This window comes from Chamaea fasciata, unplaced genomic scaffold (genome assembly GCF_029207755.1).
Source record: "Chamaea fasciata isolate MVZ Bird 193981 ecotype frontalis unplaced genomic scaffold, bChaFas1.0.hap1 SCAF_1, whole genome shotgun sequence".
NCBI classification, from domain to species: Eukaryota; Metazoa; Chordata; class Aves; order Passeriformes; family Sylviidae; genus Chamaea; species Chamaea fasciata.
Window position 1 is genome coordinate 118926743 of NW_027094086.1, and position 17759 is coordinate 118944501.

General features: G+C 39.4%; 1 protein-coding gene across 4 annotated transcripts in view; it reads right to left on the reverse strand.

The window, feature by feature from the left end:
- The window catches only part of CREB5 (cAMP responsive element binding protein 5), a 257956-nt gene that overhangs the window by 167780 nt on the left and 72417 nt on the right, over nucleotides 1-17759 (reverse strand). For all 4 annotated transcript variants that reach the window (XM_066195143.1, XM_066195125.1, XM_066195135.1 and 1 more), the window contains one exon: nucleotides 7277-7449. In XM_066195143.1, the coding sequence (XP_066051240.1) occupies nucleotides 7277-7449 (173 nt within the window). The remainder of the gene's footprint in view (nucleotides 1-7276; nucleotides 7450-17759) is intronic.

Consider the following 17759-nt stretch of genomic DNA (forward strand, 5'->3'; position numbering starts at 1 on the left):
GGCCTGTCCATAAGTATAAACAGAACCATATATATGCCTTAAATGGAACTATACTGTACCATTGATTTTGAAAACTCAAGTCATCAATTAATAAGGAGGCCTACTTTTACAGGTGGTAAAATAGGATCCATACACTTTACACAAAGTCTCTAATTCCTGTGTTTTCCCTCAGGCACTTTCCTCTGAACTATTGTAATTGGTTTGCAGCCAGGTACCAGATTTAAAAAAAAAAAAAAAAAAAAAAAAAAAAAAAAAAAAAAACCACCAAAGTGTTAACACTTTAATAACTTATAGTATGTTTTTAAATTCCTTTGAAAGTGCTCAAAAAAAGACACTGGCAAGACTAACAATGTAAAATCAAGGCATTCTCTGTTAAGGATATCAGTGCCGATTCCTTTATTGAAACAGATACAAACACAACATCTTAGTGGGTAACAAATCTTTCATCAGATTTCTTCGCACATAAAGGTCTACATTTTTTACTCATTATAGCCATTGTGCCATCCCCAGCAAACCTTTAAGCCAGTCTCTGAACTGACATGGTATAAAGCAGAATCCCAAAACTTGCTACTTCTCTGGAACCTGCAAATTAGACCCTTAAATGAAAAGAATTTTTTTAAAAAGCCTTACACCAAACAAAGTCTGTATTGTTTGAGTTAGTGTTTTACTGCGGCTTAGTTACCTGTCAAACAGGCTGACACTTGGATAAAACACATACTGGAATCATGCATCAGGGCATGTTAAGCACAAACCTGTGATGAAGAGCAGAGCTATGTGATTCAGCTGTGCAAAGCCCTAATGATCTTTTTCTGGTCTAGGGGATGCTTGATCTGCCATATCAAACCCACTCCAATTCTGAGATCCTCTTCCATCCGAAAATGATTTTACATCTGTTTTAGTTCAAAGAGTCATATAAATCAGAAGCTCTGCCCATAAATTTTGATGACACCTTTAAAGAAGATTTATACAGTGTGTATTACATATATATATATGGGAGGTATGTAAGAGATACCAACCACTAAAATTAAGGAACCAATGCTAGATTCTCCAAGTTCTGTATATCATGTTTAAGTCCTATTTATGACTTTGATATGAGAGCCAACCAATGCATATGAAAGCTCAGTATTTCTGCTCAGATAAAATTTTGGGTGCAGTACACTATTCCGACCTTGTTTTCCTATAGTTCTCGGGTGAAACAAGCTTTTCAGAACACAAACATCATGATCCATTTCTTAGAAATCACTTGCATGAGAACTGGCTTGAGCATGGTTTCACTGCCTATCTCAAACAAATATCAGGAGAGGGAGAGGGCTGGTTTCTTCTCATAACAGGAGACAACAATATTAGGAAGAGTCAGTGGGCAGCAAGTCACACAATATCCCTCACACATTTTGATTTTGGTTTTCTTGATGTGAGAAAGCAAAATTTCTAACAAACTTAGGACAAACTTCTGTCAAGTAGAAACATACGAAGTGTAAAACACTGTGTTCATTAATAAATTTAACCAACATGTATAACAAGTGCATAACTTTCAGGATAATAGCTGACTTCAAGAGAGGTAAGAAACATACTTAACTCTCTTCATTTCAGGTTTAAAGGCTATTTGTTACCTGGCTAATGATCCTCCTTTCAGTCTTTCAAAAGTCAACTTGATGTATGTTAGCACTTTCCAGGTCCTTCCTAGACCTTTGATCAAGGAAGAGCTTTTGGGAAGGCAGAGGGTAGAGGGGAGATGTTGTAAACAACCAAAACACCTGCTTGTGCTGTGCCTGACTCACAGACCTGCGCAGTTTGCTTCTTTTCTTCCTGACTCAGCAGTATGGGGAAAAATTGAGTCAGCAGCTCCCGAACATGCAATGCAAACAACAACAGAGGTGGTTGGAGAGTAGACAAAGCTTCTAAACATCACAGACAGAGCGGCATGGTTCAGCCTGCAGGTCAATGTGTGGACCTGGGTAGCTGCTTGCTAAAAGGGATGAACAGCTTGAGAGGGTCCAGCTCATTTTCTCCCTCATCACCCTCTCTATTAAGCTAAGCTATGAGACAACTTGTTTCTGGGAATGGCTCACTTGTAATAATTTCCTACATAATTCACCTGAGCTTCCCAGAGACTTGTGGCTGCTGCTCACATGTGGCTTGATGGGATTCCATGTCCAGGTTGGCCAAGGTCAGTGTGGTAGAAGGGACTACAGAAAACATGTCTTAGCATAAACAGAGGAAAAAGGAGCAAAATTATTAAACAGGAATTAAAGCCCAACTTTTAGTAGAAAGACAGAAAAAAAAAAATGGGACAGAATGACATTGTCAGATGCTCTCTCTTCCCACCTCTCCCTTTTCCTCCCCTTCCAGTGATCTCACTGATGTTCTTACATGCTGCACAACCAAGGCTATGGAATGGACTTGATCAAGTGACTCAGTGGTCATTTGACACTTCATCTCTCACTGCACATTTCTTCTCATCTCATAACATACTGTGGTATTTCAGTTCAAATACATGAGTTGAAACAGAGGCTTTTATCACAGATCTCCTGGAAAGGGAACTAGTTTTTGAATTTAATAAAAGGACATCATTCCATGGCCTCTTTGATGCCACACACTCCACCAACTTACTAAGAGCTTAAAGAGAGACATTTTCTTGGATGTACCAAGACCCTTCTAAGTCACCCACCTATTCCAAGTGCCTTCCAGAACTAGCTGCCTTATGGAAAGATTTCTGCCTGTGACTGTCTCTTACACGAGTCTTTTCTGTTTCCTTAAGCTGTAAAGGATGATAGTTGGATACTCTGAGAGCTCAACTGCAGTTGCAGTCTCAGATAGCTTTTGCTATCATGAAACTCCTGTGCTCGCCACAGAGACAGTCTGTTCTTTTGCAATCTGAGACCCTCCAGTTAAGACTGAGAAGTTGTTTTTTTTTTCATTTTCCAAATGGTAAGGCCAAGTATTATTCCCACTACATGCATGGAGCAGTCAGTTTTTCTGACTACTCCATTTCCCATGCCCTTTCGTTTGAAACGCCTTTAAACCCATGAAAAGATGATAAACTGGAACCAGAGAGACACACGTGGCATCATGAGAGGAAAGAGAGAGGAACAATAAGGCAGTGCATAGGTGTTAAAATGAAAGGGTGTTCGCCCACTGGTACCATGATTCTTCAGAACATCAAGGCAGCAGAGGCATCTTCCAAACCCCTTTTGTTGCTTTCTCCTACCTGCTTGCATTTTGCCAAATGTGGTTGCAATTTTTCCCGTTTGATGCTGTGCCAGAAGACCATCTTATCTCGATTTAAATGCTCTACAACACTTTAAAAACAGATAATCTACATCACATGGTTAGTGTTCTATGTCCACTTTGGAGCCTGAGTTCACTGTAAGTGGACTCACTCTCCATTTACTACAATGTTAACAACTTACTGCATCTGTGACAATCCTCCATCCTCCCATGTTCTTTATCAGCTGCAGAGCTGTACCAGTGAATTTCAAGCTGGAATACTTACTAGTTATGTCCACTACTAGCTTGAAAAACTAGCTTGAAAGCAAGTTACCTTCTCTGTGAATGCTGATAGTTTGCAGCTACCTACAGTATTTGATAGTCTGAAAAATGCATCTTCCCTAGCAAAAGATGTGTCCAGATAGAGCAACCACCACGCTGTGTTGTCACCAATTTTTCTGCCCAGAATTCTCTCACACACTGCTGTATATTCAGTCACAGAAAAAAATGCAGTTATTTTAAAAAGAAGACAAGCACTGCTATTGTGCAGCCTAGTTCAGAGACCCATATCTTGAGCTGATTCAGCTTATCTGCTTTTCTATACCTTTGACAAATGTATGTCTTATATCATTTTCTCTTGCCTTCCTCCATATACCATACTGCTTTTCCTCCATGTATCTTATCTACAAATGATGTGCTATTAATCAGCCAAAGACACCCTTCACTGCTAAGTGTTCCTCAACTGATTTTTCATCAGCACAAGTAGTTACTAGTTCCAGCATTCCTCCCACATGCTGAAGGCTTGGCAGGGAGGGAGAAGGGATGGCAAGGAGGTTAGAGACTGCCTCACCACATAAATACTATCTGGGACCTTTACACCAACCTGCCAGCTTGCTGTAATAGTAATGTTGCTGTTTGTTCTCAACAAAAGGAACATGGTGGGAGGAAAGTGGGGCTGCACCCTGTCTTATTTTTTTAAGTTAATAACCTTCATGCTCTTCCTTTTATCTAATTAATCTGGCTGGGTGCCTGTTCAGTAGTAGCTGAAGCTTAATACCTGAAACAATGTGTGGATATATACTGTGCCAGTAAGGCTTGCCCAACAATGCACATTCTGTCGTGTTTTCCCATGCCTTGTGTCAATATATCATTTTATGTGCAAGCCCCCAGAGCAGGGGATAGGAAAAAAGAGAGGCATGGAGGGAGAGAGGGAGGCAGGGAGAAAGTTAGAGGGAGAGGGAGAAGAAAGAGAAAGAGAAAGAAAGTAGGGAAAAATTACATCCCTTGGGAATGTCAGCTGCTACAAACTCGCCACTCCTCACCATGAAATGAGCTGTGTGCGGGCACAGGTGGGTCCCACTCTTTGTTACTAGAGCACAGCCTACGAACAGGGGCTAAATGAAGACTTTCATTGCTGTTCTATGTTTTCATTGGAGCAAGGCCATCATAAACATTTGCAGGTGGCTTGGCCATAGTCTGACACTAAAATATTTGTGGTTGTGATAAAAATCAGAATATTGCTACAAGATGGTTCTATATAACCTTTAGGGCTTGATCCTGCTCTTACAGAACTCAGTGAGAGTTTTACCCAGTTTCTCTCTACTGGTTTTATTGTTCATTAAAAGGCATTTTCCCTGGCACAATTCTTCATGGTAAAGACTCATCTACCCTTTGAGGCAGATTCAGGTGATTTTTAAAAAAGGGAAACTCAATCAAAACCCACTGATTTGAGCACCTCAGAATCCAGGCTAGTTAAATAGCTAAACAATCTCAATTTTGCAAGGCTAAATCAAAACAACCAAACTTTGAAGAACTCAAATACTTTCTGAATTCATGTGGATTTTTTTCTTTTCAGTTGTTTAATACCAGAAGGGTTGTCCGGTCTGTATTCCTCATGAATGAGTCGTGGGTATAATTCTTACCACGTTTAGAAGGATAAGATGAAGATAAATGGAAATGACAAGATATGTTTTTTGAATAAGTATAACAGACACCACAGGGGAAAGGCTGAAGGAAAAGAAGAAAAACAAGGATGCTCAACACTTTGGCAAGTAGAGGAAGTTGAAAAATCAGCAATTATCTCCTAGGACACACCATGAACAAAAAACAAAACCTCCTAGGAAGAGGGAAGAATGGGGAACAGAGTATGCTGGAGGTCACACCATAAGTCTCATTCACACACCAACTCACACAGAGACTAAAATGCTGACAATTGCCTCCCAATAAAGCAGCTTTAGACTCAGACTTAGGAAACATTTGTGTGATTCAGTCACAGGGAAGAATTAAGATATGTCATGACAAAGTTTCCCAAATGAGACACATCACTGACTAGGAAAAGGCCTTTTTATCCTCAACCCCTCCAACTTCGGAGATTCTAATCACCATGGCCCCAAACCAACACAAACCAAAAACCTGACTGACAGGGTCTTGCAAAACCACATGCAGTTTTCTTCTCATTATATAGAAACAATTGTTTGGAAGCCAAGTACTGTCTTACATAAAACACCTCACCACTGTTTGGGGTTTTTTTATACTTTAAATTAGGATCATAATTACCACTAGACCTATTAAGTCACAATTTGAACAGGAGCTTAATCATCTTCAGCGCAAATAATGGTATTAGTTAATGTTTTTCTTTCAAAAAATGAAAAAGAAACTGTTTCTTCCTCCCTCCCTCCCTCCCTCTCTCCCAGCCCCCTGTCTTTGAAGAGAATGTGACGTATATAAGACAACAACTTTGCTGGACTCACAGGCAAATGGTATTGCATGTGAAATCTCAGTGTATACTGTGTTTTGCCAAGATGTAACATATACAAAGGGCACATCTATCAAATAGGTTTACCTGACCCATCCTACCAGATTTATATATGAAGAACCAAACCCTGAAACAGTAGTAAGAAGGAAAATAGAGGAGCTTGGCCAGGAGCACAAAACTAGGGCAGCATATGGAATCTGTGTTCTGTGCATGGCTGGGTAACCCAGAGCTTGGTGCCATGGGCCATCCCAGCTACCATGGGAGGTACAGAGCCTGTGGCCCTCTCCAAGAATCTTGGAAGAAAACTCAAAAATAACTGGATTTTCAGTTTTCAGTGCTAGGATTTCACTTCTTGTTTTTACTTTGAAAAGACTGAAAGTTGATCATCAATTATTTAGATTATGACTGGGGACAGAGACTGCTTTTGCACGTAACACTTAATTGATGTGACCAAATTACAAATGACAGATAATGGATCCATACTACTGTTTCTTTCTTAGTGCACTAATATATCTTTTTATCTATATATTTTCATGTATTACCCTGCCCTCAAATTCTCAGAGCTGTGTGATGAAAAACTGTACCCTCAAGCCATTGGGGCAGTTTCTGTACAATTAAAAACAAGTTATTGTGACTTATGAGGATCTCATACTTGCTCGAAGTAACCAGGTGTACTAAACATGGATGGTTTTGTTCACACAGTTCTCCAGACATTAGCACTCATTTGGCATTCAAGCCAATACAATAAACATCCATACTGTCAATTTATGGTATAAATATGGATCCATCATCGCAAATTGAGCAGCTGTTCACACTGTACCAAACTCTATGTACCCTGACGGTCTTTTTGTCTTCCAGCATTCCTCATTTAAACAGAGGACATAGAAAATAGCTCAATCCCATAGAAAACCCAGAATTCCCATTGAAGTAAGTTAAAGGATCAGCTTGACAAACACTTTGTCTTTCTTCCCAGAGCAGTTATAGAAAAAACATGCACTATGGTCATAAGAAGATAAAAATACTGGATGCAGAAAGCAGGACTTTCCAGTAAGTACAACACTCTGTCCTTTTTGAACCAGCGTGCCATATCTGGAGTAACCTGGCCATTCCCCACAGTCTGCAACATGTGCCGCAGGGGTCCTTGCTCATCCTGGCAGGGTCAAGAGCAAACTCTGTAACCTCAAAAACCACTAGAACAAAATCTGGTCCTGCATGCAGCTGGACCTTAAGAACTGTGAGAACATGAGGACAACATCTGGTCCTACAGAAAGGAGCCAGAGAACGAGAGAAATGAGAAAATGGAAATGGACTCACCCAATCTGCCGATTTGTGGAAGGTGCTTGTGTAATGACAGAACTGGACTGTGGAGATGGCATGGCTTGTTGAATCACAACACTGGTGTCGTGGTTTGGCATCCTTGTGTTTGTCAGCTGGTGGGATCCAGGTCCTGCCATTGCTCCTCCAACTGTGTTATGCATGGAGATATTCTGTGAAAAGAAGGGTAATGGGAGATGGTGGAAGAAAATGAAAATAAATAAATAAATAAATAAATAAATAAATAAATAAATAAATAAATAAATGTATTATCTTTGTTTTCTGCACTACAGGAATTCTATTACAAATCTGAAAGTATCAACAGCATTAAAAGTTACTGACTCCTGGTAAATCCCAAGTCAATAGATCTTGTTATAACCAATGACAATAAAGAAATGAAAAATAAACATTTACTTTCATAGGGCAATATAAATGGAAAAATACCCACAGGTTGACTAATCACTCTTCTGTTATTCTGTCTTGTGATTTATAATGGGGATATTTAGCACGTATTTCTCCTAACTGAACATGATGTGAGTCCAGGACACCTTGATTTACTGCACGAGCTGTTTACTGTGTACTGTGTATGCTTAGACTGACAAGCAAATCAAGTTTTACAGTCCCAAAGTAACAAACAATACATGGCACATCATGAAACAGCCATTTCTATTAGCCTCCATTGATTTTGTAGAGCAATAATATCCCAGAGGCTTAGAATAACACTGTATTTCACCACATATAACCTTGGCTCCAGGTAACTCAGAGCTCTTAAAAAGTTCTTAAAAACAAAAGAAAAGAAGTTCACAGATAACTCATATCCACTGAGCAAACAACCAGCAAGAGACCAGGATACTGCTAAGGAAGGAACCATGGAATAACACATCTCTCCTGTTGTGCCTGTACACACAATACACACTGCTGCTAAACCACAGGGTTTGACTTGGCCTGCGTTTAAAAACAAACAAAACTCTCAAGCCAGAGATAAGCCACAATGTATACATATGAAAAATATGGTAACCTTGAGAGCATTATTTTTCCTATCAGGCATCAACATGTGAATTGTTAGCAGCAAGAGGAAAAGAAACTTTCTATTGTCACCTCATGCTAGGCTGAGGAAAACAGGGACAAGAAAAACCCTTATATGCACACTGCCACTAAGACTCACACAAAGCACCTTCCTAACCACTGCAATAATCAGGATTAAAAAACAAAGTTCTATTTCATTCAAAATTCCAATTTATGAGTCAATTTATCTAGGAAGCATACACAACCACCAGAGAGCAAATTATTAGAGGACCCCAACTGAAAGCATTAGCTGTTATCCCCTTATCTCCCAGTTTTATGTATTTCATGTGATTTCCCAGAACAGTGTGGACATAGGGATCTTTGTTTCTTTTACAGGACTTGTTCCAGTCTTCAATAACACATAAATAGGCAGAGGTGGTGCCTACAGTGGAATGGTTACACCACCTCACCTGGAATAAAGAGGACACAGCTTTGAGTTTCTCTTCCAGTAAATAATTTACACATTATGAATCAGGTCTGGAAGCTCCTTATTCACTTAAGTATTCTCTTAAGGAGCATGAATTGCAAGAGGAAGACAGACCAAGGACCTTAAATGTAATATTTCATAGCATAGTATTATGCCATGACCATCAAGCAATAACCTTAGATATATGAAAACTTCTCCAAAAGAAGTTCTCCTTCACCTACCACATTCCTATTAAAATGCCACTTCTTCAACAGATTTCTGGTTTCTGATGAAAAGCCTGTTTGGTTTAAAAATATATATATACAGCCAAATCTAGCTCAGGATTCAAAGCTGCTTTTTTGATCATGGCCAGATTTTTCCAAAATAGATCTATTATCTATCCATGTGCAGTCAGTATTTTAATGCTATCACTTCCTAAAGTGATCTGTAAAGGAAACATGTATGGTGCCATGAGTCTGCAAGGCCTGGGAATGGACAGTATGGAAATCTATAGCACTTGCCCAGAGTTTTACTGCACAGTTTTGTTGTACCATGGCAGGGCAGACCTTAAAGATTTGATATCAGATTCCTGGCCTCCTAAATAAAGTATTTCCTTTCTCTTTTCCTTCTCTTTCCATTTTCTCCTATAATTACAGTGCTCTCTAAGGTACGAACAGATGAATTATGATGGATATGCAAAATTTTGTTTGCCTATAAGATATTGTAGTTGTTATCTTACATGCATAAATTTCCAACACTGTTTCAAAGTTTTAACAGTTTCCAGTAAGCTACATCTTTTAAAAAAGTAGGTTGAGTATGTGATGCATAGAAAGTAAAAGCAGGATGAAAACCTGTCAATGCTTTCAGATGTCCATTCTTCTCAGTGATGCAAGCACTGCTGTTGGGCAAGCGTATACCACACTGCCAAGTGAAAACCTAAGCTTTCCCAACAAAATGTCAAACTCAGCATGACTCTGACATTCATAAGAAAAGGATTTGGCAATCTCAGAATAATTTACATCAGTGAGATGCTTGTGAATCTACGGAGAAGTTCAAGCAAGTTCATACTTTTAGGACAATAAGTATGCTTTGAAAGGCAGCAGGAAGGTAATGCAAAGTAGATCTGACACTAAGCCCATCTGATCTTGCTGTATGCATCATGACATGCACAATGGCTCTGTATCACCAGCACAGCAAGACTAGGCTCGTTACACGTGTGATGCAGCCAGTCTCCAGAACTCCCAAAATGGTTTTGCTGTGTTGAGCCCTGTGTCTGGTTCTGAATGGATCTGGATAGGACATTAATAAGCTCCTTGCAAACTCGACTTTGGGCCCTTATGGAAAGCGGAAAAATTCAGCAACATTGGCTGAAACTGAGACCTCCACTTTATATATTGAATTGTTGTTTGGTTGGGTTGCTTCCAGGTCTACTTTTTATGAGCTCTTTATGTTTTTTCACCAGGTATCCATGAATAAGATCTCCTTTGACTCCCCTTTTCATTATCCTCCAGCTCTTAAGCCAATGGTAAAGATTACTTGGTACTAGGTGTGGACCACCCAGCATTCCAGCTCAGAGAAGTCTACAGGAGCAAGGACAGACTGAGCTCTCCCTCTGCTTTTAACATTCCCAAAACCCATCCATACTCTGAGAGAGTATCACATCTACACATACTCAGAGTTTTCTCAGGTATCTTCTCAAGTGTGCTTCAGCATTAGAAGAGGACATATGATCTTATCATATTATCTATTTTATTAAACTGAACCCAAGTTTTCACACAGGGAACAGGCCACCCATATGTCAGGAGCTGCAGAGACACAAAAGAAATGATCTTAAGATCAATTTATTGAATCTTAATTAAGATCCAATACATGAAGAGGAATTTATGTCCTTTAGGACTAAGTTTCATCGTCACTAAAATTTCCAGTCACTCCCACTAAAGCAGAAACTAGGGAAATTTAGAAACACTTAAGTGCTTTTACAGAAATGCTCCCCTTGCCCATGTGCTCATGCAGTACTCTCCATCCATATTTAGCATTCAAACAAATAAACCAAAAAGCAACAAACCATATCCACAAACCACTTTTAAATCAACGAGCTCATTCTCAACCTTTCCAGCTGCAAGAGGAAAGCACACAGATCATCATCATATTAACTTCTCCCCAGTTACACTTCATGGCCCGTTTTAGCTTCAGACTTTGAAGAAAACATTTGAGCATTTTTCTCCCACGTGCAACCATTTAAGTTTGGATAGACAACACACTTCTTTTTTCTAAAGGCTAAAAACTTCTTGAAGTCATGCTTCCATGTTCTGGTGGAGAGGATTACACATCAAGAACACACACCCTGTTGGCAAACGCAGCAGAGAAATGACAGCTACGCAGACACAGGCAAAATACACCCAGGCAGTCGCCAATTCCCCTAAATCCTGCTTCTTCCAGAGAAACACCTATCCATTTCACACAGCATCACCATCTACTGAACTCAAAGGATTAAGAAAACTGATGCATCCTTTACGATCTACTGTAATATTCTGAGTTTCAGAGTTTGTTTGTGGTTTTAAACTATAAGATCTGGTTTCTGTTTTTATTTTCCTACTATTATTTTTTAACTGTGAGTCTTGCCAAAATTGAAAACACCAGTCTTACATGAACTGCAGACTGGTCAGGATTGTTCTAGGTAAGCTTTTAGATCAATAGAGCTGTAAGCTACAACCAATTGTACATAAAGGTATTTTACAGACTATTCTATAAATTTTCAATTCTAATACAGTCATATCTTGCCTAATTACTAAGATCCTAACTTCTCAATATATAAAAGATACATGAGTGGAAGCCTCCAGTGGCACACACTCACTGCACATACTGCTTACACAACCAAAGGACCTGCCGGCCTAAAAACTTGGAAGACACTGTTGTAAAGAAAATTATACATTAAATGTGGCAAATAATGGCAGGCTTCAAATTTATTTTAATCATATATAATCTCCATCAAAATTACTGAGCCTCTATGAATTCTCTCCTGACAGAAGAAAAAGGTAATCTCAAAACAAAAGTTACCAGGTCTCCCCAGAAGCAGCACCAACTCATTTATTTTCTCATTATTCAGATCAATGTGGAAGCTAAACACCCTCACACCAGCCCATCACAACTGTTTCATCTGTAACTGACATGCAAAATCTAAACTCCTGTAAGCACAGAACTAAGCTTGCTGCCCACTCAAGGCCAGTAAACACAGATGAGGAGCCAGAGAAGAAACCAGAGATAAAAAATGAATTATGTTACTAATGCAACTGAAGGTTTACAGAAAAAAAGAAAGTCTACTATCAAGATTTAAATTAAGAAAAAAAAAAAAAGGAAAAAGTTCCATTATGCAAGAGATGGGTGAGTGTAAACTTGGTGGAGACTAAAATGCAATTCTTTTTCCTCTTTTTTTTTTTTTAAACTGTAACATCTGTAGAGCTTTGAATGAGGAAAAGCACTAAAAGCAGGAAAAAAAAAAAACGACACAGAAAGAAACTGCTGGAAAATGCTGTGTAGTAACATTAAGCATAAGGACAAAGCACTATGAAGATCTTATTGCAGACCACTAAAATCCATTTAACTCCCCTACTTAGCAAGAGGTATGAAGTCACTGAGTGAGGCTGACACGTAAAAATACAGAACTCATGCCAAAGGATCTATTCCTCAAAACATTTCAAAGAAAGGCAAATGCTCACTTAACAGCTACCTGATAAAAATGGCACATTACAAGAAACAGCAGACATGATGTATCCCAGAATGGGGAAAGACTTCCCTGCCCCCAAGGCCCCCATCCAAAGTCTCCCCCTAAACTGAACCCAGCCAGCTATCCACACCACGCTGGAGACTGAGAGGCCAGGAGCAGTATGGGTATATCTGACTTCTTGAACCCCAGGCACGGCTGCTCAGTCAAATGTTATCAACCTGATCTCCAAAGGGGTAAAAATGTAAAGAAAAATTAAACTCCTTACTCAAGAATGACAAGTAATGATGGGCAGATGGGGAAAAAAGGGAAACATTGCTCTCACTGAAATCATAAAGCTTTGAATCTGTACTTATCAGTCTCAGCCACTGGTTTCCAATTTTTTGGATCACAGACCTCTGTCAACCCTCTGAATTTCACACAGAGCACCCTGTGTTCTTATCATAAATTGTGTAATTAAGGCAAGATGGTTCCACAGACTAGATGCAGATGACTTACCACAGCTTTGCAACCACCAGCAGTTCACAGACCAGAGTTAACTGCCACCCAAATACGGCTTTGGAGCACCGTGGCTAGAATTTATTGACAAAAAAAAAATAACGTTTCTAAAGGTATCTATGAACTTCTGTAACCCTTGTCCTTTTTCCAAGATGTCTTCTGTTTTTGGAGCTTTAGATAATTACTGTTAATTAATTGATCAGACTTGCGTACTGGGGCTGGCAGGAGCTTTGCAAAATTTTATCCTGAATGTCTATGTTGGAACATGCAGGGAAACTTTCATGTTTTAAGTAAGAATGGATTATTCTTAAACATAGACATGCTGGCTGCTCCTCAAGAGGTACAAAAAAAAAAAAAAAAAACCTCAAATCAAACCAAACCCCCCAAAAAACCCAAAAAACCCCACAAAAAATCATAAATAATTTTTTTTTTCCTATTTTCTTTCAATAGCTGTTTGTATGTTATCAGAGAGGCTTTCTGAGATACACTGAGTAATGCAAACCTCATCTGCTAATCTCCAGCAAACTACACAGCGCTGCTAAGCAGCGTGGCACAGGACACAGGACAGACATATGAAGTGCTAAGCCAGGTATAAGCCATCTCAAGGCTCTAGCAGTCACCACTGTAACTCAAAGTCCGAAGGGCCCATTTAAGCACTACTAATCCTCTAAAGGCCGCTGCCTGAAGGGTGAGAGCCCTGCACAAAATCTCTGTAATGCTGCTCACACTGCAGGACAATCTCTGGCTGCCCTGCTGGGCCTGTGCCCCCGGGGCACCCAGGGAGCACCATCACCTCCTCCAGTCCCTTCCTTGGGCAAATGCCCATGGACTTCTTCCATGGGCAAGAGAAGCCTCCCTGCCTGTCCTCCACTTCGGCTGCTGGTTTAAGTAAATGCTCTGACTCCTCTGATACTATGAACAAAATGCAGGATACTTAGAATTTTTGGTCTTTTATCTTAATTTTTTTGACATGATCTAATTACAGTCATTCAGTGGTGCCCTCTAATTATCAGTAGAAATGAATACTGAAAGATGACCCTTGTCTTCCACAATTCCCTCCCCTCTTCCCCCACTACCCTTCTCGTGCCCTTTACAGCATGTCTGCCCAGACTAAGCTTGTAACACACGAAGCCTTTTTTACATATACAGTAAGTAATATATGATCTATACCAGAGGTACCCATGATAAACCATTTACTAGAGCAAAGGAAAAAAAGTGATGTAAAGGAACATATTTTAAAGGAGAAGGAAACTTTACAAGATTGGTCTCACCAGAGTTTGAAAGGAAATAACTTCTCTATGGGAAAAAGATGACATCAGATTGCATGCTTATGTCTTGAAGTTTCCTACAGATATTTCCCATTTTTCCTCAGGGTTGCTTGTTTCATGCACAATTACTTGTCCAAGATAGCCACTAAAGCAACATAGCACAAAGAGCTTCTTCTGTTCAACTAAACATCGGTTAGACTTAGTGTGCAAAGCCCAGTTTGGGTCACTCAGGGTGTTTTGCACTGCTAACACTACATCAACTCCAGCTAATTGGGAGGCTAAAAAATAGGGGGAGCACAACTGGCCGCCTGGCTCTACCCAGTTCTCTCATTCTTTATGCAAAAGCCATAAACTGACTATTTCATTTCTTCTAAGTTGCCTATTGTGACATTTATAAACAGGAACCTGGCAGCATGTCAATGGTGCAAACTGATTTCCTTTTCTAAATACAATTTTAAAAAGCAAATAAACAAGGTTATGCCTGCTAATGAAACATTATATGTCATGCTGGACCTAGTTTTTCTCAAATGTATTCTCTAGAGCAGATGGAACACCAATAAACACAAAACAACAAACCCTTTTATAAAGAGCATGTTTATAAGAAAATACATTCTCCATAGAACTTCATCTAAGGCAAAACTGGCTTATATCTGTAATGTTATCTTGGGGACAGAATTATGGTCGCATTAGATTGCTGTAAACAAGGGAGCTTGCCATGCACTTCAAATGGAAAAGGGCTAGTAAGAAACATGAAAAGAAGAAAAGAAATTTGCCCGGATACTTACTAGGTATAATTCCTAAAGCCTTAGTTGAAATCAAGGCCTTATTGTGCTAAAAGCTGTATAGACACATTGATGGACAACACTTGCCCAGAGTCCAGAGACAAAACAAGGAAAGAGGAAAGAAAAAAAAGAGAAAGTGATTTGTTCAGCCAAATATCAGGACTCAATGCAAGAGCTCTTTTCTCCCAGTCCAGTGCCTTGTCCTTTACTTTGCACTGTTTCCTTGCATCTAGTACTTATCTATGAATTGAGAAGACCAGAAAAGTTTAAATAAATAGGTAATCATTTTTTTTTTCAAAGAAACAGAATTATAAACTCTGCTTGAGTTTTTTCCAGCACTATCATTTAATTTCTGTAAATCAGACAGAGTGCACATATTAAGTGGGTACTCAAAGAACCTTCTCAAAGTAGGTGCATGTCAACTTTTGCAGGACTTGCAATTAGACATCCAAAAGCAGCTGCCAGATCTGGAGGCCAGTCAGAGGGTAGTTGAAAACCTGGCTTTCCTTTCTTTATTGTAAGGAGTTTTGTTTTTATCCATCGTGAAACAGAAAGCTGGGAGGGGGAGGGCGGCACTCCTCCAGGAATTGCTTTAAACAAGCCTTTGATACTGCGAAGTGAAGGCACTAGGCTTTTCAACATTATGCAAACCATTTATAATCTGTTAATAGCAAATTCATAGAGACAGCACTTCAACATCTAAATTTGTTGTATTTTATTTAAAGCTTCTTTGAAATTCTCATCATTGATTTCACTGGTGTAAGTTATTGGCATCATGTATGAGTTACAGCCCTGGCTGTTGACTGCACTCAATGACCAGAACATTTTTTAGACAGAGCAGTTGGTAAAGAGAGCAAGGATGGCAGCAACAAAACTGCCAGTGATTTTCCATTCAGGCAGTTTCAAGCAGAATACCAGCAGGCTTAACTTTTCTGCTAAGAAGTCAAGTGGAAATGCTGCTACCCTGGCAATAAAATGCATCTCCTAAATATTCTGTTAACCCCAACCCACTGTGCCAGCTGTGTTGGGCCAGGCAGACTGGTAGTACATGGGCACTCAAACAAAAGGCTGGGAAAGGTCCAGGAGTGAAGGCTGAGTGTGGCCTCAAAAAGACCCAGACAAATCGTTTGCAACACAACGAGCAATCATAGGTTTAACCAGTAAAGTGGGTTTTCAAGTGAGCTAGTAGGAAAATCATTTTGATCCGTGAAAGTCATAAAAGGAGCACCTAGATGTCAAGTTAATTCACCAGGTCTCCTGGGAAGTAATCACAAAGGCCATCATGCACTTTTTCAGGATCCACAATCCCTTCAATCGATTTTAGGTTGATGCTTTGGGAGAGGAGAGCTGGTTTAGTTTAGATCTTGAACTGAAAAACCTTAAATAAAATTAGGTACATAATTTGGAAGCAATCAGACAAAAATTAACAATCTTTATAGCTGTAAGAGTTAAAAAAGTTAAGGTCTAGAAAGGCAAACAGTCTCTACACTGAAGGCAAAAAGTTAAATACCCTCCTACCTAAAGGAAGCTGACTTTTACTGAGTACAGCAAGGGCTACAGATGAACAGAGATTACAAGAAAGTGTCCTCTGAATCCTCAAAGCAGTCTGGTTAAGGAGAAGCAACCCTTGTCCACTTCTTCCTTGGTTTCAGCAAGTGACAGGCAGGGAAAAAAAAGGTAAGACTAGCAGAATGAACATGCTTGGAAGATAAACCAATGGTGGTCCTTTAGCACCAGAAGAAACAGAATTGACCATCCACAGATGAAGACATGTGACTTGGTCTTAAACACAGAGGGAGATCTCTGAAAGATGAGCTATTGTTAATGGGAAAAAGAACGGTGTGGAGCTTGGACATACAATTTCCCAGGACGGGGACAGCAGAAAAAATCAGAAATTCAACTCCTTGGGCAGCCCTGGGCAGAACAAACATGTTCTGCAGGTCAGGTAGACTGGGAACTGCACTTTCATTCTTTTCCTCACTCTGCTACAGATTTACTGCATGATTTTGATCAAATTACTTCACATTCTTTTGCCTTACATGTAAAACAGGACAAAGACCTTCAAAGCTACACAGTGCTTGGAAGTGACGAAAAAGGGAATAGTCTTTAGAGACAACACAGTATACCTAGGAAGGCAGTATAACATAGCAGTGACAGAGCAAAAGAGGGTTTTTTGTAAGAGAACTCTACAGGACTTTAGAGCAGCATGCATTTAAAACTCAGAAAAATTACAAGAAATCATAATCAACATACTTTAACCAATACAGAAAATAATTATATGATTAATACCATTTGAAGAATTGTGAGACAAAATAACAGTTATTTGGTGGCTGTAAACATGAGAGAAAGACATATAATCAGTAAAAGAGAATAATGACTGCAATACTCAAGTCCTGAAAGTCCAGACAGGATTGCAGATCTATTCTTCAAAAAAGGGGAACTCATCATCTGCAGAAAATTGTATCTAGTTAAAGGATTCTTGGCCTTACATCCAAATATGGGCACTAAAAACTGTGAGCCATTTCAGAAGAGTCAGGCTAAAAATCTTACTGAGGTTCTATGGTGGTGGTGGTGATGAAGGGGGTGAATTCTCAGTTGTAAAAGCAGGATATGTTTGGTTGGGCTTCTTTTCTGAATGGAGGATATGGAGAGAAAAATAAAGAAGCTGCACTATATTTGATAATGATACCAGACAATCATCCAGATGTACACGCTTCCAGTCACACTAATTAAATGTGGTGTG